The following is a 25,138-nucleotide window of genomic DNA, read 5'->3' as shown; positions in this document are numbered from 1 at the left end:
ACTGGCGAATAATTTGTATATAACAATAGCAGTTTCAATGTTATCGAAAATTGTTGGCCCTTGTTTCATTAATAAACAGAACAAACGTGGCCTGATCCATCATTCATCATTGGTAGATTCTATGATCAGATCAGAATCTAGCTTCAAATATTCGAAATAGAACATGCCGCAAGGGTATAATCCGTATTTGGCTTGTGTCTCAACTGACTCGTAAAATGCTTCATCGATTCTGAGCTTTGTTTAAAATGTTAGCCTATCTTCTTTCATTATTCTAGTGATTAAATTGGAAAATCCAACAGTGAGGATCATCCAAACATTTCTGGGATGAATCTGTTGTTGATTCACTTTTAAGTCTGGAACATTTTCCATATTTGGTTGATCAAAACCAAACATACTGCTGTCATAGACTGTCTTGATTCTGTCAGTCTTTAATTAGTTGTTGGAATGCACACATTTACATTTGGTGTGTGTGTGTGAACAGATTTTTCACTGTGGCTGACTCATCAGACTTATGAAAACCACATTTTATATTTGACCACCTAAGTTTGAATTCATTAATAACCCGTCGCATTCCCGGGTCTGGATTTGCTTTTGGCTGCATAAATCTGCATGAAGTCTCGCGCACACACACACCATTGACCAGTCTATTGAATCAAACAACATTTCTAGGTTATGACTATACGGTGGTCCAGACTATTGGACATTCGTAATTTGGTCAAGCCAGTTCAGCGAATTACAGAGCGACCATTCGAGCATAAATAGTTGTTCATTCATAAGATGCATAATTTATTTGAACTAAAAAAATTCTCAGATGCTGAGTATTTTTCTTTTTTTTTCGTTGGTTGATTTTTGTTCGCATCTGTTGGATAAATTTTTCTTGTCGAAAAATAAAGCTAGATCATCAATATTTAAAAATAGCTTCAGCCTATTATAGAGGCCACTCGAGAGAGAGAGAGAGAGAAACACAATGTTACCGTTGGTTTGTTCTGTAGTAGGTTGAATCGTACAAACACGACTTGGAACGATTCCATTTCAACGTAAAAAGTTGTAAAAAACCCGAATACAAACATTTCAGAAACCAAAAATTTCCGTCCGTTTGATTATTTATTCATTACAATCGGATCTATATATATATAACCAACCATATAGAAATCGAAATAAACAAACAAACAAAGTAACCAAGCTTCCCTGTATATTGTATACCAGGTTCTGGAATCATTTTTTCCATTTTGGATTCACTTAATTGCATTTCGATGTATTCATGTTGTTATATTATTGGATGCTTTTTGCATCGATTCCAAACTCAATTCTCCTGAATTGACATAATCGCGATCATGTCGATCGTTTTTGTTTGTCACTGTGGAAATTCGACACGTGATAACTCGTAGTGAATAAACTACGTTGTCATGTTACTATTATTTGAATCTAAATGCAATCGATTCCACGATGGCCAATGTCAATGTCGATTTGATCGATTGTTACAACAATACATCCGTTGTTGAGCAATTATATTTGCCCATTCGACCAATATTGTTGTGAATTGATATCCAATGTTTCTTATTGTTTTCAAACACAAATTTTGTTCCAAACAAAGGTTACCTTGTTGTGTTTGTGTGTTGACAAGCTCTTCATATATGCAACTGGCCCCAATCAAGTTGATCATAGCTATGGCTTCATTGAGATTCAATTTCAACCAAAACAGAATCAACTTGTCTAGTCAATAGTTTATCGTTATCGTGTATATGTCTGTGTTTGTGTTTGTTTCTAGGTTTTGTTATCTACAAAATTAGGATGTATGTTTGTCTATATGTGGATAAGCAGAGGCGAATCGATTAAAGTGTGTTTGTTAAATGATAATCTATAACATTCATTGTCGAATATAATCAATTTTGGTTTTCATTTCTAAATTTTTTCTTTCTATTCTTTTTGTTTTGTTTAGATTCATATTCGAAAACTCGTAGCAATCCATTATCAATATTCACATGTTTTTTCCCATTTGGAATTTGTTGAAGAATAATGGATGGGAATTTGTGGTTTTGGTGCTGTCAGCAAGCAATGCCATCAATTGTAAAACAAGGCCATTTCGGATGCCACACACACATACACCCGCAGTCACACCTTACACACTCTCATCTGTTTTCCTTGCATGGAGGTGTGTATTGTAAAGAAAAAAAACACACACACGCCAAATGGACTGTTTCCCATCATCATCATGATCAAAATCAACATAATGATACGACAACTATTCAATAGGATCGATGGATCGGGATTTACGGATTCGTATCCATTATAAGCAGATCAGGTTACGTGAACGTTACTAACCATCCTATTATAATATACACACACACACACAATCTTCATTCCTCTTCACCAAGTTTTGTATAGATTACATTGCTTATGTTTATTTGGTTCTCATGGATTTCTTTTTTATTTTTTTAGACTACAATTGGCCATCAATCGATCGTATAGCCACGCTTGGAAAATATCGGTCGTTTATTTGACTACCATTTTCAATTTTTAGTGATGAATCAAAATTATCGATATCGAAAATATTGGATCCTGATCGGCCAACGTAATAATGATCTGCTGCTTATGTTGCTAAACACAGTGGTGGTAGTATTTTGTCCCGAGTAGAAGCAATGCTGATTGTTACCGGGATCACTGTATCCTCACACACACACCAAAAATGATTGCCGGGAAACACTGCATTCAAAAGTTGCACATTTTGTGTATAGCGCCAGTCGACGTTTGGCCATCACGTTGAACTGTACGTATGTATAACGTTTCTTTGTGAGGCCAATGATGATATTTGAATCCATGTTTAAAATTGTTTGAATTTTCAATTTCATTGAGATGATGAATACATCGTACAATTCATGACAACCCAAAACGAATTTGTATTCGATAAGACGATTTCCTAAACCCAGTGACACACCCGCCTTAGAAGAATGATGTTGCTTTCAATTATCAGCCACTTGTCAACTTGTGAACAATCAAATTTTCTTATGTGTGTAATATGTGAATCAGATTTAACGGTGACAACTATAAGAAAAAACAATAACGATCATTATTATTAGCTAAAAATGTTCAAAATGATCGATTGAATCTTATGGTGAATGTGTTTCAGAAATTTCAATGAATGTGAACATTGATTTTATTCAACAATCCTCATTTTACAACGTTTTCTTTGTGATGATAAATTGCTGGCCAATTGTTGGCAATTTATATATTTCTGTTGGTATAAATCATTGCCTTCTAACTTTGAATTTCCCTCGGTAAAACAGGTATCTATGATACATAATTCATAAACAAGACAATTAGTTATGTATGTTACACCTTGAAGATAACTATCGGCTATTGTACTGTTATGATTAATGTCAATTTTTTGCTAGGCTAAAATTTTTCAAAAAAATTGTTTAAATAACTGTAGTGAATTGAAATTTTTTTTTCGATTTACTTTTCCGAAGATTCGAGTATTCATAGAATGTTGATATTTTACTAATATCTCGTAGATTTATAGCTTCCAAAAGATCAGGAAAAAATTTGATCTTTTCATTGCACATGATCCATATGATAATGCAATATTTGGTTTAATTAAAATTATCCTTTGATTGATAAAAGAGCAGATTGTATGGCAAGAGTTTTGAATGACACTTGTGTGTGTGTGCGTTTGGCGACCAAAACACAGTGATTGAAACAATGACATCATTTTTTGATTGTAGAATATCTAAAAAAAAAGTTTGTCAATAGAAAAATGTCTACCTCCTACTGTTTATTATTTGCGCGGTTAGTTATGTACTGATCTCTTGAATGGGTTGGAATGAATAGTAGGAATAGAAAGAAAATTAATTAAATATAACTCAAAATAATAATTAGCTGCTCATCCGATTCAAATTCTTTTTTTTCCTTGCAAGTTAGCTACACACACACACACACACATAGAGAATTGACTTGATACCATTGAATAATCATGCCTTAATTGGCCATAACCATTCAAGTTATGATGCATGTCATGTCATTGAATTGAATGCATTATATATTTTTTTTTATCTCTTTACATTGACAAGTTTGCAATATTACAAATCTAGTAGTAGTAGTAGTAGTGTAATAATAGATTGAATATGAAAAATATAAACACAAAAAAAGTATCTGTCAGGGACCCGAATTATCTGGTCCGGAACACGAGAAACGAGTTTGTTGTGATGTAAAATTCTACTGGAAGCTTCATATTATAATTAGGGAACCCATCATTTTTCTCTCATCATTGCTATTTGAATATGACTATCCAATGATTGTGACGCCATGTTGTTGTTGTTGTTGTTGTATGTATACGGTGAATCGTAAGCTGATTAATGCTGTATATTCTTGGTTGTTCTTGTTTTTTTTCTATAGTTGCAAATGCAAAATGCCAACAATATTACTATAACTAACAAATGTATCGGTTTTTTTTCTGACTAACTATAACCATGACAACCACCGTGCATTTTTACGTGTTTGTGCATTGTTTGTAGAGCTGTCATCTGGATTGAATGAGTCTTCTATCCAATTTTTTTTACATCACCCACTTTCAACATTTTTGGATTCATACTAATCATAGGTAGATTGACTGACAGTTGTATTTGGTTTGTGTATCCATGCAAAACTCAACGAGTCGTCGTCAATCATAATACACACACACACACACACTAACCGTTGTCCTCGACCATGTCAATGGTGTTTTTGAGCCACAAACTAACCAACCGAACGAGCTCAAAACAGTAATAATAAGAATTTTAAAATTCAATAACGGCTGTCGAATTTCCATCTTGTAAAAAAAAAAAAAAAAATTTGGTGAACAGCTGAGTTGCTATGTCAGAACTATCTATCTAATACTTTCTAGATCCATTTTTGTTGTTGTTGTTTTTTTGTGTTTGTGGGGGGGGGGAGGATAATTGTCGGTTTTATTCAGTCGATGCTTTGTTAAAAAAAAAGTCGTTCAGTATTAAATATTCAATAGTGAGCATGTATTTTAATGGCTCATTCTATCCATGTGTATCTAATTTAATTCATTCAAACAAATTTATAATCATCAAGCTGTAGCCTGTCAAAGTATATATTATGATCAGAAATAAGGCAAAAAGAAGCTGTTAATGGCATTCGCTTACAGTTTAACAAATCTGACAAATTCAAACAACGTTTGTCTTCATTAACTAAAATCGCTTCATCTCTATATTTGCTTTCTTCGCATTTAATTCAAGCTTTGGCTTCATCCTACTCGGTTTTTATTTTCGATGCCCCCGAAAATCTACACTTCTTTACGGTTGCACTGATTGTTTTTCCCAATTTTTTTTCCAATCGAATCATCATCAGATAAAACCAATTTTTGATTTGATTTTGATTAACTATCATTTAATAATAAAAAAAATTAGTAAATGTTATTGTAAGTTTCTGTTAAAACATAGGTTTGTTTTAGTTTGATTTTGATTTGATTTTTTTTTCGCACCTCGGTTGTATTTATCTCTAGTTACTATTACTATTATCATTGGATTTCCTCATAACATAATGTCAATTCAGTCTCTCTTTTTTTTCATTGTTCTACCCGATAAGACAATTGTTTCTCATTGACATTGTCTTTATTTTCTGTATGTGTGTGTGTGTGTGTGTATGTCGTTACAATGTACATGTGTGTGTTTATCCGGGAATCCATCATTCTAAGTGAATTTAGCAATTTTTGATGGAAACCATAAGAAAACCCATATATATAGTCAATATATTTTGCTTATAAATTTTTTACACATTGGAACATTTTATCTGAATTTGATTTTTAATTATTTTTAGATCTAATACGCTTCGATTAATTTTCTATCAGAATTCTATTATGGTTGATGACTGTTGCTCTTGCTTTTTTTTGTGTTTTCATAGTATATACTTTTGTTTGTGTTTGTGATGGACAGACATATCATAGCAAGGATGAAAACCATTGTCGATTGTTTGATTAACACATCAATAGACTCTAGATGTTTGTGTGTTCATCTCTATATCTATATTTTTTGGATGCCAAGTGTGTGGATAATAATTTCAAGGAAATTCAATCAATTTATCTCAATGTTCGTGTGTGTTTGCGTGGATATTAGATAACCAAACACACAGGATCGACCACAATACTATCATTGGGGATGGATGGATGGATGGTCCAAGTTAATCGAATCGTTTTTTTTCTTCTTGGCCAGCTCACTACTATTGATTCGGGGACTCAGATGGTCTATATCGCTTTTGACCAACGCCACTTTTATTTGAGATTCATCCAAATGATGGCCAGACATATTATCTTGTTAGCTTTACCAAGAGAATTCAATTTCCACTCGACGCTTTCTGAATGAATGAATTGGTTTTCTTCTATTCGTTGTTATAATTAGATTCGATTTTGGCTTTTTCCTAAATGTTTGTTTGATATCTGTTTTCTGTGATCCAATTTCAACATTGTTCGATTCATATCTATTGATGATGATGGAACAATCATTTCATTCTATCTGAAACGGATCGACTAATAATAAACTTTGTTGTGTGTTACCGACCTTTCTATTATACTTATTTTGCAATTTGAGGATTCTCTGCACACACACACACAAACACACCTTGGATTCATCCGTTTGAATTGATCATGATATGGTTTGGTAACCATACAATACATTATTATTATAAGAGTATCCAGTCAATCAGAATCCAATTTTATACATTCGAATAGAATCAAATTTCCAATCATCGGTCATTGCATCGGACATCATCATCGATGGCCGAAATACTTGAATGAATTAAAATTGGACCCAAGATTCTTGGATAATTTTCTGGTGTGTGTGTGTGTGTGTGTTTATGAAAAATGTGGCTGCCTTTGATTGTCAAATGCACTGTTTTTGGACCAATTGTATAGTGTATTGTGCCTTACGAATTATGTCATCTGTAAATGATTCTTTCAGGGCCTTTGGTTTTTAGAAAGTTTGTTACCAAATTATCGATGATGATAATAATGATGATGACGTACATTTTGTGTGTTTGGGGTCGCGTAACTAGGCAAGAATCATTCTGACTAATGATACATACCATTTACAGTGAATGACTGGCTGCCAACAACAACGACGACAATTCGAATATGATTCTGTCATTTTGTGTATATATGGCTAGTTATAATAAACTCTATTGTTAATAATCTCATATTTCATATGTTGTTTCGCATTTATTCACTCCAAACAGCAGCCATAGCCATTCATAGTGTTAGGACGCCCAAAAACTTGGTTACTTGCTTTCGGTTGCTTGGATCGTTCGTTCACATTTGAATCAATTGTACTACCATTAATGGTTTCCTTTTTTTTCTCTCTTTTTTATATTTGTGTACATAGACTAGTTGGTAAGGTTATTCGATGTTTGTATGTGTGGACAAACCGAAAACAAATAAATGAAGTTAATATAATATGAATGGTAAGCCAAAATGAAATATAAACAAACATTTGGCCTATGTTTGGAAAAACAATTGATAAAGTTGGCATCAAAACAGATTTACAGCTCTATTCAACATCGGCACATCATGAATTCCTGAATCCATTTTTAAATTATAGTTGAGAGATATTAAGCTATTACTAATTTTACCGGTTATCAATCTGTTATTCGATAATGTATTCACATTTTTATTTTCATTCGGTCATCATGACCTTTCGATTGATCAATATCAAAGCTTGTGTGTGTTTGTGTGTGTGATGAAAAAAAAGGGCGATGACTGATTGGCCATTGCCTTCACCAATGTCCAAATCTTGGTTTTTTTAATTAGTTACTTTAGTAGTAATAGCTATAGTAAAAAAAACAACAAAAGAATCTTTGTTTCGAACATTATACACTGACCATATCTATACATTATTTTATTTTTTTGCCAACTTTGTTTCAATTCATTTATGATGGTTACATTTTGCAATGTTTTTCCGTTCAACTATAGCTTTTAATGGTCGTCATAATTAGCTTGAATAAAATGGAAGGAACTAGCCATAACCGAATTTATAATCTTTGTTTAATAATAATTGCCGTTTTTTAGTTTAACTTGCCAATAATTCCCACTTATTCGGTCATATTCGTTTTTCTCTATTGTGGTCAATCAATCGATCGTGGTCATGTTATGCATGTTATGGCGTCATGTTCAATTGCTGTGCAACTCATTTAATGAGTGTAGCTCATTTTATGTTGTTCACAAACCGATCTAAATAGCTCATTTGGATAGGCATCCTTTTGATATAGATATTGAGTTTGTCGATGTGAAAGTAAACAGGCGAATACCGATGGCATATCTGGTTTTTGAGCTCTATAGTCAACTAAACAAATAATCGAAAACAACATAAGCAATTGACTAGCTTGCTTGTTAATATGGTTGGATCTTGAAGTAAACCCATTGTCATTTTAGGTTTGTCTTTGATTGTTTTGTTGAAATTTTTTTTTTGTATTTATTATTGGATTTGGAGTTCAACCTTTGGCATTTGTCGATTGATTCATATCGATTGGCTGTCCTGTCTGATCAGATCCAGATCTATTTGATTCTTCTTTAGCCAATTTTTTTCCGATTCAATCAATGCAAATGTCGTTGCTAATGATAACGGTCGTAATTCATCGATGAATCGATTGCCTTGAATGAGTACTATATATGAGCATTCAACACCCAAATGGTAATTTGATTCATGGAATCGGATGTGGGAAGTTCGATTGCCTCAATAATGTCATAATTATGTCTAGTTGGGCAATTATTCGACACTCGATTGTGATTGTACAACACACAATGCATGCAGGCAGCCATCACATGTCAGAATATTGATTTATAGAACTATATAACCATAACATTGCATCCATTATATTACATTGCATTGGCATATGTGTTTGTGAAAAATGTGGTCTCTAACTTGTCAGACATAATTTACGACAATCATAATCAAAACAAAAGCCTTGAATAACAATCTGGTCTATTATTGAGTTTGTTTGGTATTGTTGATTTTTTCCTTTCAACTCCTTGTCGTTTTATCTTGTGGTTTGTCTATTGTATGGTTGCTTGAAAATAACATGCATATGATTAGGCTATGTATATTGGTCATTAAAATGATTAAATTATCTAATCAATTCGATTTTGATTGATCGATTATGACCAGATATTGCGTGATTAAAATAAACTAGATTCAGTAGCCTACCTCATTATTACCATGCATCATCTTTGTAGTAGATTTACTCTTTAATCTCAATATATACTAGACATCAGCTTGTTTATCTTAAGTTAGATTTTATTAAATCTTTAAATCTTGTTTGTTAGTTGACCATAGTTTAATGATGTTCAAATTGACTGCTTGTTTGTGCATGAAAAGATTGACGATGGTGACCTCCTTGCCAATTGTTTGATAAGCTTCAATAATAATCAAGTAATACAGTCTATGTGGAATCTTGAAAAATTTATTTGCGTAGATGTATGAAGATCAAATCTTGCAGAATGAAATGATTTATGATCAGCTTGACCGCCTTTTTCACCATCAAATCATCACCATCTGATGTGATGATGACCTTATCCAAACATCGATCAACTATTGAGATTCCATACAGGAGTCGATTAAATGGACGATAGATTTTTTTTTGTGACTATTTCAAGCTTTCATCGCCTTGAATTATTTTCAGCTAAAAAAAAATCTGCCACTGGCTCATTCGACGACAACATCCGTTGCATTTATCATCAATCTGTCATAATATTTGATTATATCGGTTGTGCCTTTAATTTTAATCATTATATGAATCTAGGCAATCATCACAATGAACAACACTTGAAAATCAAATTTGCCAAAATGATTCAATGATTCAATATTTTCGCTTATTCACACACACCACACCAAACACACACATTAACAAGCACACAGCATGAGAGAGTCGATTTAATCAATTTTAATCAACTCTCTCTTTTTCTTTCTCTCTCTCTCTCTCTCTTGCAATCGATGACTATTAGCTTAATTATTCCATAACCAATATTGAATGATATGATACACCGGAATTGAATTATGGGGATATGTGTATGTATGTTTGTGAAAAGAGAGTGAAAAATAAATTAGGATTGATGTTGCAAGCCCAACCGTATGTCTGTTTTCATATATGTCTACTATAAATGTATGTTAGTTCTATACATTTTAGACTGCGATTGCCAAATAAACCAATAGTGAGAATGGATAGTGAGAATCTCATTGGACATCTTCGTGTCTAGCTCACATCTATCTGTAACCCAAAATTTTTTTTCCAATGCTTTTGAGATAATAAATTTAAATTATTTTTATCGTTCATTGGCAACTGATGATGGTCTAAAGCATCATGCATCGATGTTTTTAGGAATTTCTTGTGAAAGAAAAAAAAAAGTTTTTATATTTTGATATTGGCATAAAAATAGCGTCTTTTTTTCTGGCTCCTCTCATAGTCATGATTCGAATTTTCGACATTTTCTCAAAGCAGAATTTTCATTCTAACACTTCATGATTCAAAATATTTTGGAACAATGTTGTTATTGTTGAACTTTCTTCAATCGGCATTTGTCCGGTTGTGGTGGTGGTGGTGGTGGTGGTGTGTGTGTGAGAATAGTTCCATACGACATTAGGACAATAGTAATTAATGGGCCACATCGTTTGTTGTCCATATACACTCACATTGACAACAACAACAACAAAAACAACAATCGCTTTGTTTTCACCATTTCCAACATTTTCGATAGTTAATCACTAATAGCATTGATGCTACCTCTTTGTACCACTGTCTCAGATGGAACCAATTTTCTTTTTCTTGAATTGTGTGTTCATTATATTGTGGATCAATGCTTGTTAGTGGCCATTTTTTTCTGCTGATCTTGTTATTGTACAAGAAAAAAATCTACCTTGTCTATTGTGTTGACGACAACAAGAATCCAAAAAAAGTATAGTGTTAATGTTCTATTCTTGCGTGTGTGTATTATTTTTGTTGGTAATGAATGATTGAAAGAAAATAAAAGGAAAAACTTTTGCACAATAAGCAGAAAACTCTACTTTAGTATATGTATGTGTTTGTGTATATATGGTTCCGTTGGTTTGATTCGACACACGATTTATATCGATCATCACAATTCGATTGTAGTTTGGCATTCCATTTGATTCAGTTGATCATCATCATTTTTGTAACTCTACAATAATTGAAGCTAATCGATTTTTCCTGGTTCACTTGGCCTTATTATTAGATAGTTTTATGTTGTTTGAGAATTCATTTTAGAAATTAATTGAATCGAAACAAGCAAACAAACAAACTTTTACTTTTAAACTGATATGTTAGGGATGGGTAATATATGTGTGTGTGTATGGCCACCATCACTATTTTGGTTGTGATTGTCAAATTAACACACATACACACACATTTTCATCTTATAATATATCCATTGTTGTCACCATAATCATCATCATCATCAGTGAAATCGGCAATTCAATCGAATTTAGTAATGTACTCGTTATATCAATAAATGGTTCAATTAATAGAACCACAAACACACACACACACACCGATAACCATAATCATATCATATAATGCAATCTATTCGCTATTAATTCAGTTCACACACACATTAAAATTGTTTCATTCACTGATGATGATGATGATGATGATGATGATAGTTGGTGGATGATTAAATCATATGAATCAACTTGTCATGGTTATGAATGATACCCCGTTTTTGATTTCATTATGTTTTTTTTCAAAAATTTTTTTTATATTCCACCAATCAAATCAAATCAAATGAATGGAATGGAATGCATCACATTCCTTGTTCTTATTTTATCAATTGTGACTGATCTGACCTTTTTTTCTAGTTATTGTTCATTTAATTAGAATCAATTTTTCGTTTTTTCATATCTAGATTGTTTATCATATTTGATATCCTCTTGTTTTATTTATGAAAATCTGTCGGCATTGATTCTATTGAATGCAAGCATCTTGATTCATTCATTTTTTCTTTTGGAAAAACAACTCAACCATTTCTTCGTCTGAATTTTCTATGTGTGTGTGTGTGTGTGTGTGTGTTTGTGATAAAATGTTCTTCTATGTATTGCCCGTCAATGTTGTGTAAAGTATAAGATAATAATCTATAGCAATTTACACAACCAAAATACATGATGATGATGATGATGATTTGGATACAATCAGTTTCCCCTCTTTCATGAAAACAAGATTTTTGGTATTGGCAGTAAGTTCTAATTTTAGGTTTTTCAAAAGTTTATTTCGTTTTTATCGTTTTTTTTCTTCTATGTGATATGATGAGAATCACGAATATAATGAATGAAAAACATGGTCCATGACAAATGGTTATGGCCATTTTTTTTTCTTTACTTGTCTATTCTTATTATATTTATGATGATTTTTTTTGTTCTCGATCAAAACTGTTAATTGGCTGAAATATTATGTGCCATACACACACACACACACACAAAGAGTTTGGCCTATTTTGAATGGTGTATCTATCATTTTGATTCTAAAGAATTAGCACCAACATTAAAATCATTTGTCACGTTTCGTTCCTTTTTTTTCTTGAAATTATGAGATCAATACCCGATGTGACCATCTAATGTTACTAGCAATGTTTTTGCCCTTTATTTTGTATTGAATTCCACTCATATAAACAGATTAAATTCTACAGGCTGAAACAAAATTAATTTATCCACATTGTCTTTTTTCTCTATATACAACTAATTGATTAATCTGACATTGATGAATTGATTGTCCTCATATCAGTTCCTCGTTCCAAATAGCCAAATAGACATTTATATTTTGTTAATGAGATAAATAATGTGATTTTACATGCGAATCCTCAGTCGTTTTTGTGTGAATGTTTTCCACTAATCCAATTTGAAGTATATGTTTGTGTCTGTGTGCCCATTCAAATGGAATAAAAATCTGGTTTTTTCTCTAATTCCAAATGATTTGATGCTTTCACCGTCATCATCATCATTTTACACTTACCTGACAGTATTCACCAAGTTCAATTGTTTTTAGTTTGAATTTGAAGAGGGAAAAAATTGTTTTGAATGACCAGTTTTTTTTTCGATTGCAAACCCCAATATAAATGTGAAACATAACTCATCGTGATCAGAATGAATGGATAAATTCAACACAAAACAAAGACCACACACACACACACACACACACACACACACACATAAACACACAACAAGAGTGGACGACTACAATAGCCAATTGAGCGAAAATATATTTGATCTTAACATAAATAACAGCATCTGTCGAGCACTGTCCATTTTATCTAGATAGAGTATTCGATCACTACTTAATTCATAAACATACATACACACATTCAGTAGCAATGAACATAATACCCAAAATCTTAACTTTTCAACGGAAATTCCAATGTCCACTATTGAAGTTGAATTGTCGAACGAGAAATTCTATTTTGTACATTCAAATAATCATAGTTTCAATATTTGCAAAGAATGAATCCAAATGATTTTTTTTCTTTACAAATCTCGAGGCTATTTTCATGAATCTATCGATGTGATTTTATTCCACTATCATCGCCATTCTACTATCAATATAGCTTTCATTCATATGAGTAAAACTGCTATTTTCATTAGAAAGATAGTAAGACTGTTAATGGGCCATTCACTTTTTTTGTTATGTATGTATAGGTTCCATCATTAGAAATATTGCTTCTGGGTGATGGAATCACTCATCACCCAAAAATATTGGTGTGCACACTCGGTACAATGTGAATTTGTTTTTATTTCCACTTTACTAATATCTTTGTACAATACAAATATGATGATGATAGCTTCATTTTTTTTTGTTATCGGTATTTTTTTTTTATTTTTTTCTTGTTCAAATCTCAGTTTTACTATCAATAAACAATATATATGATTCGTTTTTCATCTACTTTGGTTTATGGCCATATAACCGGCATGAATGAAATAAGCAAATAATAATAATAATAAAATAAGCCCGAGGGCCATCATTCATTCCGATTCTCTTTTATTTTGTTCGATCCATTTGCTTCTGCATATGTTTGAAAACATTAGAGAAAAAAAGACGGGTAGAATTTCAAAATTGCCATTTATATTTGATAACATTGTTAGAAATGTTTTACCATTTCTTATATATAGTGAATATTGCTAGAATGACCAATTTTTTTCAACTTGTTTGTAAACAACTATCTGTTTTTATCGATTCCGGTCGATTCGATTCAATCCGTTTAGTGGAATTGATTAGGTTGTAAATGTGTCGAAACAAATCGATTAGACAACAAACAAACAAACAAAATGAAAGAAAAGTTTGTTTGATTCATTATCCATTCTCTCTGTTTTAAATGGCTGTCATGGCTGATTTTTTGTTTGTTTGTTTGTTTGTTTGTTAGTCAGTCTGTTTAGTTGTTTGTTAAATTGTATATTGGAACCGATTTGCTTTATTATTATATATTGCCATTCTAAAACGGAACACACACATACAACAAAAGCGTTTTTCATTTGTGAAATAATTTATTTATCCACTTGTTTGAGAATTTGATGAGAGTGTGTATACAATTGCTGCATACAATGGAATGTTGACATAAACAACACATTGTTTATACACCAATACATAAAAACAGACCGAAATGAACAAATGTTCATTGATTCATAAATGATAGGGTGGTGCATATGTTCTTTGTTTATAATATAAAATATCAGACCAAAATTACCAACAAAAAAAAATAAGAACCTAGCAATCAAAAAAATGGTCTAGTTTGGTTTACTTAAAAAAAAAGAAATATTTGACTTGTTGATTTAATCACAACTCTTGTGATACCTAATTTGATTCCATATATATTGTATTTGATTGACAAATATACACTTGACAAAAAATTATTTTAAATGCAAGTGCTACATACACACACACACACACAAAAATATTAGTGAAAAACGGCAACAGGCATCCAGGCAACGTTTTTTAGAAACGTTTCCATTCTTGGATTGTCGTCATCTAACCATATCCAAAACGAGAATATGCCATATGTAGATGATGAGATGTATACACCATACGCGATTTATGATTGGCAATGACCAGATTATTGCTAGTCTATCCACCATTGACACGGGTCAACTGTAGACTATGGTAGAGATGTCAGTTTTCAATGATTGAGAAGAGCGTAATGTATGAATGCTTATTTTTTTTCTTATTTGATTGATTGAAAGGTCCTTTTTGTTTTCATACACGCCTACATACATTCATTGGTGACATTAAGTCATTTGAGCAATACAATTTGTTCGTTTTGCTCCGATTGCTTTAGTTAAATTTTAAAGCATTTGGTTAAGAGGCCATATGAAAAAATAATCAACCGTATAACACCATCATGTGTGTTTTTGGTATGCTTTGACCATAACCTATCACTAGCTACAGATGACCATCGGTCGTTTGTTTTTTTAGGTGGCCAAAATTTTTATTTTCAGTCATTTGACTTTAGGACTTTGATCCAAATAAACTCAATATCATATTTTCATTTTCATTTCTTTATTATTGATCAATTTATTTATTTTTTCTTTGTCATTTTTTTACAGGCCATCATTTAAGCCAACTATGAACATCCTTGATGGTTCGAATGATATGATTTGCAATCGGCCATCCATTCATTCATCCATCAACACTCATAGTTAACCAGCCCATCTTATCAACGAAGGATTTGATTTCATTGATTCAAGCATCGAGAACAAAGTTATTGTCATATCGAATTTCATTTTTTTTTCAGTCTGGTATTATTTGACGCCATTTTCAGCACAATTTGAACTCGATATATTAATTATAATTAAGACGATGCAACGGGTCGAACAGACACATGGTCACGCGATTATTGTTGAGCATCATCGATAATTTTATAGGATTCTTACAATTCTGTATCCATAGTTGACAATTCGATTTATCACACCACCGTTTTTCATCACATCTTCATTCTTTCTGTTTCATCTCAGTTAGAGGATAATTTTTTTCATCTCTCCATTTTGTGATTTTATTCCTAAACTGGTGTACCCAATTTTGTAAACAATGTGCAATTGTTATTTGTGCTACACTTGAGCTAAAAAAAATTTTGGCACCTTTATTGTTAAATTTGGTGCTGTATCTTTGTGTGTGTGACATGATTGTTTTATCCAAAACATGGCATCATCTTTCAAACGTCAATCAGATGACCTACGGCTATCGATCGGTCGGGTCAATGAATTGTCTTATACATCATCATTATTATCAAAAACAACAAAAACAACGGTCAAAAAGCTTTATTGTCATGATCAAGATGATTTCATAGATGTTCATCATCATCAATATTGGAACCGACTTATTGTCAGCTGCAATTCAATTTTCCTGATCTGGATATGGTGCGCGCTTTTGACCGTATGTTTTTTGGCAAATGTTGGCCACATTGAATGTTTCGAATCCTTCAATGATCTCGGTATGTAAAATAGTATGCATTATAACATTCATTCACCTATTGAACACAGTTTTTAACTGTGGTTTAGTTGATTGATCCATAAATCGGTCATAATAGCTATGAATGTTGTAAAATAGAAAGAATAGCTCCTGTAACTAATTGCCTGAACATCTGCTTCTCCCGTTCCGTTATGTTAGCATTCATTCAAGCTCAAAAACTAACTGACTCGTTTGCCTATGAAATATAATCATCAATTTATATAATTAGCATCCGCCTAGGATCTCTTTCTCCATTCGCCAATTCTAGCCAATTTGAATAACTATCCGCATAAAAACATATCCTGAATTCGCCATATCCAACCATCTTGCAACTCCAATTCTATCAAATGCCAAACTATGGGTTGAGTTTTCTTTTTATTGCCGTTCGGCCCAATTGGCTGCCTATGTAATTGATTTGGCACGTTCTCTTTCTTTTTCATAGTCGATTTAAATGTATCCGATGCAATTGGCACGGAAATCTTTGAAAATTAAAGTCATTTTTCAATCGCAACATCAAAATAGCAGAGCATGCATAGATGATCATTCTTCGATTCTTGAATCGTCTAGATTCGGTTAAATGTTTAGTATGGATCTTTATTTGGTCAATGCCAATGTAAATATTTGGTTTTTCCCTTTGCTATTGACTGGGCTCGATAGCTATATTCTTGCTGGACATTCTATACCATACTCAATAATAAGCTAAATGTAAACAAAATTTATACACAATTCTCTCTTTGATCATCAATGTTTGTATTGTCGATGTCTTATATTTGTAAGTCTTCCATGTTCTGGTCTAGGCCATCTTTTTTTTATTTATAGTTGTTGTTGAGAGATCAGAAATCCTATTTGACAGACAAGTGTACCAGAGTTCATAATAGAAGCAAAGCATCCAACATCATAAGACGACGGTAGCTACGATGATCACCGGCTTGGCTGTCATTCATGTGTATGTCAAGTGAAGTGATTCTCATTCTCTTCTTTTTTGTCTGTCTCTTTATACATTCTATGTTTCCATTCAAACAAAATGTCAACTATGGCTTGATGACAGGCCAGAAAAAAAATTGTGGATTTCCAAACGTATGCAAATGTAACGACAATACAGCTCACTGAACTTGACACTTATCGAACATATACCACCGCCAACAAAAAAAACTTCTCTCGATTACATGATCAAAATGAGTAGCAGCAGCAGATAATGTCAACGGATGCCAATGTGTGTGTAGTATCAAGTTACTAGTCCGATTGGCCGAATATCAAATGGTCCCATCAAAAAAAAAATTCTAATTATTAATTCGAGTGGGGAAATATTTTAATTACAGCCATTGTTGATGAATCATGATAGTATATTGCTTTTTCAACCAGTAGATAGATAGATCCTAATGATAGATTTATCAGGCCTAAAAACAATGGCCAGATTCCAATACCCGGGTACCTACGCCATACATACATTGTAACCCTACCATCGACATAAATGATAAAATAGTGATGAGCCCATTGTTTGATGATTGATCATCACATCCACTATTGAGTTAATTGTTTGGCAATGAATCGTGAACACTGTGTCTGTCCATTGTTCCAGCATATTCGAAAATCGTTTAGAATCTATATGTACAAACGTGTGTGTGTGTGTGTGTCAAAACAAAATAAATTGTTTGACATTGCAAAAGAATAAAATTTAATTTTCTAGCTCCATTCTTACTTTCATCTAGGAAGGGGGCTTTTCTTTTCGTTTCATTCGTTTTTTGTTCAAATATCAATTTAAAAAAACTTTTATCGATCCTGTTTGCGTGTGTGTGTTTGTGTTTTTATATGTGTGAGCCAAAGTTGTCGTTGACAAAAAAAATTTTACATCGATTCATTCTATTGCCGATTAAAATTGTTCATTTTTCTACTTTTTAGATCGTTTTTGAATCGTGCATCTAATGAATGGCATTTAATGTTGTGAATTGTACACAAAAAAAATGGGAACATTAACGGTGTGTTTTGTTTGTTTGTGTATGTTACTGTTTAAAAAGATTTCACTAAACGAATCTAGCCATTTATTCTCTAAGATTTAAAATTTCATGTTCAACTCGTCCTTTAACATGTTACACTAATGGCTTTGTATACAATTAAAACACCGTTAACGACATGATATTATATGGCTCCCGTGAACCTATCTATCTGCCATATCCGGTTTTAATAACTATCAATATTTTGTCACAGATTGCATATAGCTTGCATTGCTTTTTCTTCACTTGTATTGCTTTGGGCCCTGTTGGGCAATGATTGAATGCAATAAATCCCGGGTAGTATTCATTCATTTAGCTGATTTGAATCGATTTTTTTTTCATTTTTTTCATTGGATCCATTATATCGTCAAATTTGTGCGACAGTAAAATTTTGATTGGCAATAGCTAGATCAAAGTATAATAATAATGTACATAAAATATGGCTCCCGGCTGGCTAACTGCATGGGTTGACTAGGTTGTAATTGTGAATGGATGCTAATTTAATTTAAATATCTGAATTTCGAAAATGCCAAGTAGTATGTGATAAAACCTACAAAAGAAGTGATGTTACCGTGAAAGATAGTATGCCATCATCATTAGAGTTGACTATTATTGGCTTGAAGCTATTATTATAATCAATATAATTGATTTTATTGCCAACAGCAGCAAAACAATATTCACACTTGGCTCATTGTTAATTGGATTGTTATTCCCAAATTCACACTGTTTAATATTTTTCATTGTTGTTGATTTTTTGTGTTAGAACAAACGTTTACATCCATATGTGAGCCGAATGGAATCAATGCTCTCGGTATGGAATCCGGTGTTATACCCGATTCAGCACTCAGTGCTTCATCTAGCTACAATGAACAAAGTGTTGGACCACAAAACGCCAGGTTTGTAATTGTAATATGTGTGTGTTTGTTTGCCTTGATTAAACCATTGTCATTATATACAGACTGAATCGTGAATTAAATGGTGGAGCATGGTGTCCATCCAGTCAAATTAACCAAACCAATTCCGGTCACGAATGGATTCAAATCAATTTAACTGAACCGTTTGTGATTACCAAGATAGCCACACAAGGAAGATTTGGTAACGGTATGGGAGTTGAATTTGCCGAAGTATTCTGGCTCAACTATTCTCGTGATGGTATCAAGTGGACTCGTTGGAGCAATTCATATGGAGAATTTGTAAGTATATACACCATATCTGTTGCCCGGTTACTGGTCATCAGCAACAACTAAAAGACACATACATCAAAACCATTCCTCTTGATTGACATAATGCTAGTCTATATCAGTGATTTCAAACCGTTGATCCATAACAAAAAGTCATAGACCACGGGCGTATATTGTATCACATGAAGTAGAAATTATTTCATACAATTCAAATCAATATCACCATGACCGAACAACGTATGTGTTTTATGTATTGTAGAATTATCATGTTAAACACGTATTCTGTCAAGTATAGTATAATGTGCCATTTGCTTGTATAATTGTAATATGGATGACGAAGATGACAATCAGCCAAGATGATGATGGCGATATGTTTCGTTTCTCTATGACTATGAACATACGGCCATCATTTTGATGTCATCGTCAAACGAGCATGAAATTCATTTTAGCCGAGCTAAATTGATTTTTAACCGCTTCAAACAAAGCGATTCAAATGATGATGATGAGAATGTTCCTTTCTACTTATCACTGAAAATGGGCATGCATTCTTCCCGGTCCCAAATGTACGTTATTCGTAAAAACGATGCAGCAGGAGGAATTCCATATACAAAACATTTGCATTGTCGATTTAACTTGAATTCATTCCTGCCTTAACAACTATGGTATATGGATGGGATCAATCAAGCTAGCTAGCTACTAATTGGCTTCTGTCCAGCTGTAAATCGCTCCATTGAGAATGGATGCCCATACCTATGGCGCCATTTTTTGTAATTCGAATATTTGCATATTATACCATCAGCACTTAGGCTAAATTAGACACTTCAAGATTTTTCTATTCTGAATATGCATAGCTGGCCTAATTGAATTAAATTACCAAGAAGTACACAGCACTAAGAATCTTTGATGTTCACTTCTTTCTATTCTTATTAAATGTCCCAAATGCATTCTCTCGTGTACTGGACTGATTTGCTGAAACTAGATTCTCTTATAAACATTTCCAAATTTACATTAATCGATCCTCTATCTGGATTCGATTTCCTGATCTATAGCTTCCAATTCATAGTCAATATTCGTAGGATGTAAATCTGTCATGGAATGTATTTGTGACAACCAACACAAAAAAAAGTCAATATGCATGGAAATGAAGTGTATGCGGTCTGTCGCCAAGTGTGTGTGTGTGTGGTATGTCGAAACACAAGGGGCCTGAATCGGAACATCTGTTGTATATCCCGTGTATGTTATCCCAAATTTATATTTTATATATATATGGATAATGTGCATTTGTGTTTGAGGACCTATATTCAAATTGAGATCCATCATAGCATAAAAATTATGGATGGCTTCCACGACGAGTATTAGAGGTAGTTGATGTATTTGAAAATACGATGATCGATGTGGTCCCATATACATAAAACAAAAAAAAACAGCCATTCCATCTAAAGAATTTCATTTCACGAAATACACACACATACATACACCTTCATAATGTTAACGATATCCGTAGCCAAATTGGATTGGAGTTCATTGTTTTTTCATTCGATTGTATTTGAACCAAACAAATGGAATTGGTCTCGCTACACTATTTCTCTGTGAAATCGAAATCCTCTAACTGCTGCATTGAATATACTGTCCTGAATCCAATTCTGTCTATCGTCATCGAAGCCATCCATTTCATCGGAGTTTATTTTTTATTTTTTTTTCGTTTTGTTGTTCTTGACACGAACAATATACCAGCTTGATTAAGTTGACTACCGATTTGATCGTTCTGACTCGAATTTGATCGTTTCGGAATTGGCTTTTGTTTTGTTTTTGTTCTTTTTTCGATCAAATCAATTTGGCCTTTTATTAATGTTGTTTGTATGAGCTAGACATTTCATTGGAATGTTGAGATTAGAGCCAAGTCATCCAGAAACATTGAATCATAACTGGCTCGGCATTGTGCCGCCGACAAAAATACATTGTCGATTAACTGCTGCCCCGATGCTTGAGCAACTATAAAATCCATTTGGCTTGCCAACATCATCATCATTGTCAATGTGTTGGTTTCTGAACGATCCTGAACGCAGTTCAAACTTGGGGGCCAATGATTTATGGTGGAAACATTCCAAAATTTCATTTTAGAAAAGTTGTTTTCATTCTTTTTTAAAAATAAAAAATTCTTATCTCTAAAATTGCAGGATATCCAAGGAAACATGGACACGTATTCGATTGTTGAAAATATTTTAACCATTCCATTGGTCGCTGTGACAGCCATACGATTATTGCCCGTTTCATCATATACCCGAACTTGCTGCTTACGATTTGAAATCTATGGCTGTCCTTATCAAGGTAACTTTTTCGTATCATCCATCTACATCTTAATTTGAATTTGACCTTTGCCTCTTTTCTTTTGCTCTCATAGATGGCCCAATTTCCTATTCAATGATGGACGGACAATTGAATGGCCGTTTTGGTGATCTTATTGACCATACATATGATGGATATCGTTCAGAAACTGGGTTTTTAAGCGATGGACTTGGCCAATTAGTAGATGGTATACGTGGTGATGATAATTATAAAGTAAATAAAGGATTCGAATGGATCGGTTGGAAAGCAAATACACAAAGTGTTGTATCAATTACGTTCCGTTTTGCTGACATTCGCAATTTTACCGCAGCCACTTTCCATTGTCATAATATTTTCACCAAGGATATACAAGTGTTCCATTCGGCACAAATCTGGTTTAGTTTAGATGGCAGACAATGGGCACCGATTCCTGAAGATTTTGCTTATATGCCCGATATGGTTGTAGAGAAAGCACGCGATGTAGTCGTTCATCTTCATCATCGTATCGGTCGTTTCATCAAATTCGATTTCAGATTCGCTGCCAAATGGCTGCTGATTAGTGAGGTATGTTTTTAACAATTCTTGTATCTATTCTTCTGATCACATGTGTTCCAAATAGGTCACCTTTGATTCCAGTCCCATCAATCGAGGATTATCAATCAATGAATTGGATTTCGTTGACAGTCGACCGATTGCTACGACTGCTATACAAACCTCGAGCAGCACACATAGGAATATTCTATATAAAGAGCCATTTCTTTTCATTGGTTCTGCAATAATGGTTGCCCTACTCATCGTCATATTCATCATCATGTTGATATGGTTGGCACGCAAACGAAAAGAAAAGATAACTGGTTAGTATTCACGCGATCGAATTGAATGACCGTTCATTTCATATTTGATTGCCCATTTTCGTGCAGGTTCTGAATATACGACCGTTCCAATGAAAGATGTTTCGCCGTCTGCAATCTATTGTGAGCCACATCGTTTTCATCATACAGGCTTTCCTAATAATAGTCCAGATCCCGAATATGCTGTGCCCGATTTAATCGGCAATGGACCCTCAACATTTATGGCGAACAAAACCAGTAATTCATTGCTAATCATGAGCCGCCAACCTCAACCATTAATTTCCTCGTTTACTAAAACTATGATCAACCAAGATGATGGAAAAGCTCGATATTATGCATCGACCGATGTCCTCTTACGCAATGGCAGTGATCATGCTCCCAACGCTATCCACACTGGATTGGCAAACAATATATTTGCTGTTAATCGTAATGGAAATAGTCAGCTAGTACCAGTTGCTCCACTTCCTGGATGCACTGCAAGTCAAATTTTTCCCAAACACGAATCAGCCCCATCATCACTATCATCGAATACATCGAAAGTATTGAAACTCAATTCATCCACACCATCGTCTTCGTTAAAAAGCTATGAGAATACTCCATACAATAACCGCAATGGCTCACCACAAAATCTTCCGGTTCCCTTGTTAAAGGACAAAGAAGTAAGCATTATCGATGGTCATTTTGGTTATAACAAATACGGTGACTGTGAGCTTGGCTATCTCTGCCGAAAAAATGACAAACAATTGGTCATTTTGAAAACGTTGTCTTCGGACGATCTTAAATCTCAACAGGAATTCATGCAAGAAATGAACGAAAAATGGCACTTATCGAATCAATGCCAGAATACTTTTGCTCGGTTGTATGGTTACATATCCAAATATGACTATCTTGCCATGGTCATTGAATATGGTGATATGGATCTCAAGAAATTTCTTCGTAACTGTTCACCATCGCTCATACGGTTAGTGTCATTTGTCTTTAATTTGTTTTTATTTAATTTTTTAAAATCAATATGCCTTTAGGATCGGACAATTGGTAGAAATCGCTCGACAAATAGCTGAAGCGATGCAAAATTTACATGTTCATGGTTTTTTTCATCGTGATCTAGCCGCTCGGAATTGTCTCATATATCAAAAGAATCTTCAAGTTAAAATCACTGATACGGGTGCCTCGAACAAAGATTACAAAAATGAATATTACCAACAAATTTTTCCTGTTCGATGGATGAGCTATGAAACGGTTATCAAAAGTACTTTCACTAGCAAAAGTGATGTGTTCAGCTTTGGCGTAACTCTTTGGGAGATTATGAAATACTGTCAGTCATTGCCTCATCAATTACTCAGTGATGATGAACTTTTGTCTGAGATTTTTAACGATGACCATGTGGAAAAGGTTTGTCTTGCAATTTATCAAATCTAACGAAAACCATTAATGTCATTTTTTTTGTTGAAAGATATGCGATTCCTCTTCAGCCTTTTACAACCATCCATTCAACGATTCCAATGATTCTAAATGCCTACTTCGATTGACCAAACCGAAAGATTGTCCTGATGATATTTATGATTTGATTGTCGAATGTACGCAACATTCGATAGATTCTCGTCCAGAATTCACCGAGATAGTTCATTTTCTGCAGACAAAAAGTCTGGCTTTACATCAGCTATAGACATTTTTGGGTTTTTTTAATCATCATGGACAGAATTTAAATTGAGTGATCATATCTCAACCATTGACACGAATTGTGATAACCTTTTTTTGGTTTTTTTTTGTTAAATGTAATTTTTTTTGTTATTATTTGAACTGATTTTCTTTGTTTCGTGCTAATTTGATGACCACTTTATACAATTGTAAAAAGCATAATGCCCACCTAAATTGTACATTTACTATAATAATGTGTCTGTATATTTTCAAACAATTAAATTGGCTGGCCAATATTTTTGTATATATTGTCTCATTTTTTTCAAAAATCAATAAATTATTATTACCTTTATATATCTTATTGATATACAATGTGATTGGATCGTTTCAATGTTTTATTCATCAACAACAAGTGAAATTTTGTTATTTCGCACCATTTTCCAAAAGTTTGATGATTTCGTTCTTAGCTATTGATGTTTGTTTGTCGTTTTAGTTGATGATTAATATCGATAATGAGCTGTTATCTCTTGTAGGTAACCTCGATGCAATGCTATGGATATATGTTTCGATTTTATCTATGATACCATAATAGTGAACATGTTTGTTGATAAGACCTTGTCCTTGACCTTATTGATCGTAAGTATGTATGAGTAATACGGAAATGTTTGGC

The 25,138-nt window shown here is 33.2% G+C and overlaps 1 protein-coding gene across 2 annotated transcripts; it reads left to right on the top strand.

Moving 5' to 3' along the window:
- Nucleotides 1–1,839: 1,839 nt before the first annotated feature.
- On the top strand, nucleotides 1,840–24,820 carry LOC124492176 (discoidin domain-containing receptor 2). 2 transcript variants are annotated; one of them, XM_047054998.2, is made up of 11 exons: nucleotides 1,840–2,379; nucleotides 2,440–3,284; nucleotides 15,582–16,465; nucleotides 19,237–19,369; nucleotides 19,432–19,666; nucleotides 21,832–21,982; nucleotides 22,056–22,543; nucleotides 22,599–22,833; nucleotides 22,900–23,791; nucleotides 23,853–24,222; nucleotides 24,284–24,820. In XM_047054998.2, the coding sequence occupies exons 3-11, from the start codon at nucleotides 16,174–16,176 to the stop codon at nucleotides 24,494–24,496; spliced, it is 3,009 nt and encodes a 1,002-aa protein (XP_046910954.2). In that variant the 5' UTR covers nucleotides 1,840–2,379; nucleotides 2,440–3,284; nucleotides 15,582–16,173; the 3' UTR covers nucleotides 24,497–24,820. The 2 variants fall into 2 exon arrangements, with proteins under 2 accessions (XP_046910954.2, XP_075587850.1); XM_075731735.1 differs by lacking the exons at nucleotides 1,840–2,379; nucleotides 2,440–3,284 and adding an exon at nucleotides 15,052–15,177.
- Nucleotides 24,821–25,138: the final 318 nt, after the last annotated feature.

Source organism: Dermatophagoides farinae, chromosome 1 (assembly GCF_024713945.1).
Source record: "Dermatophagoides farinae isolate YC_2012a chromosome 1, ASM2471394v1, whole genome shotgun sequence".
Classification (NCBI taxonomy): domain Eukaryota; kingdom Metazoa; phylum Arthropoda; class Arachnida; order Sarcoptiformes; family Pyroglyphidae; genus Dermatophagoides; species Dermatophagoides farinae.
This window is presented reverse-complemented; position numbering and strand designations above follow the sequence as displayed.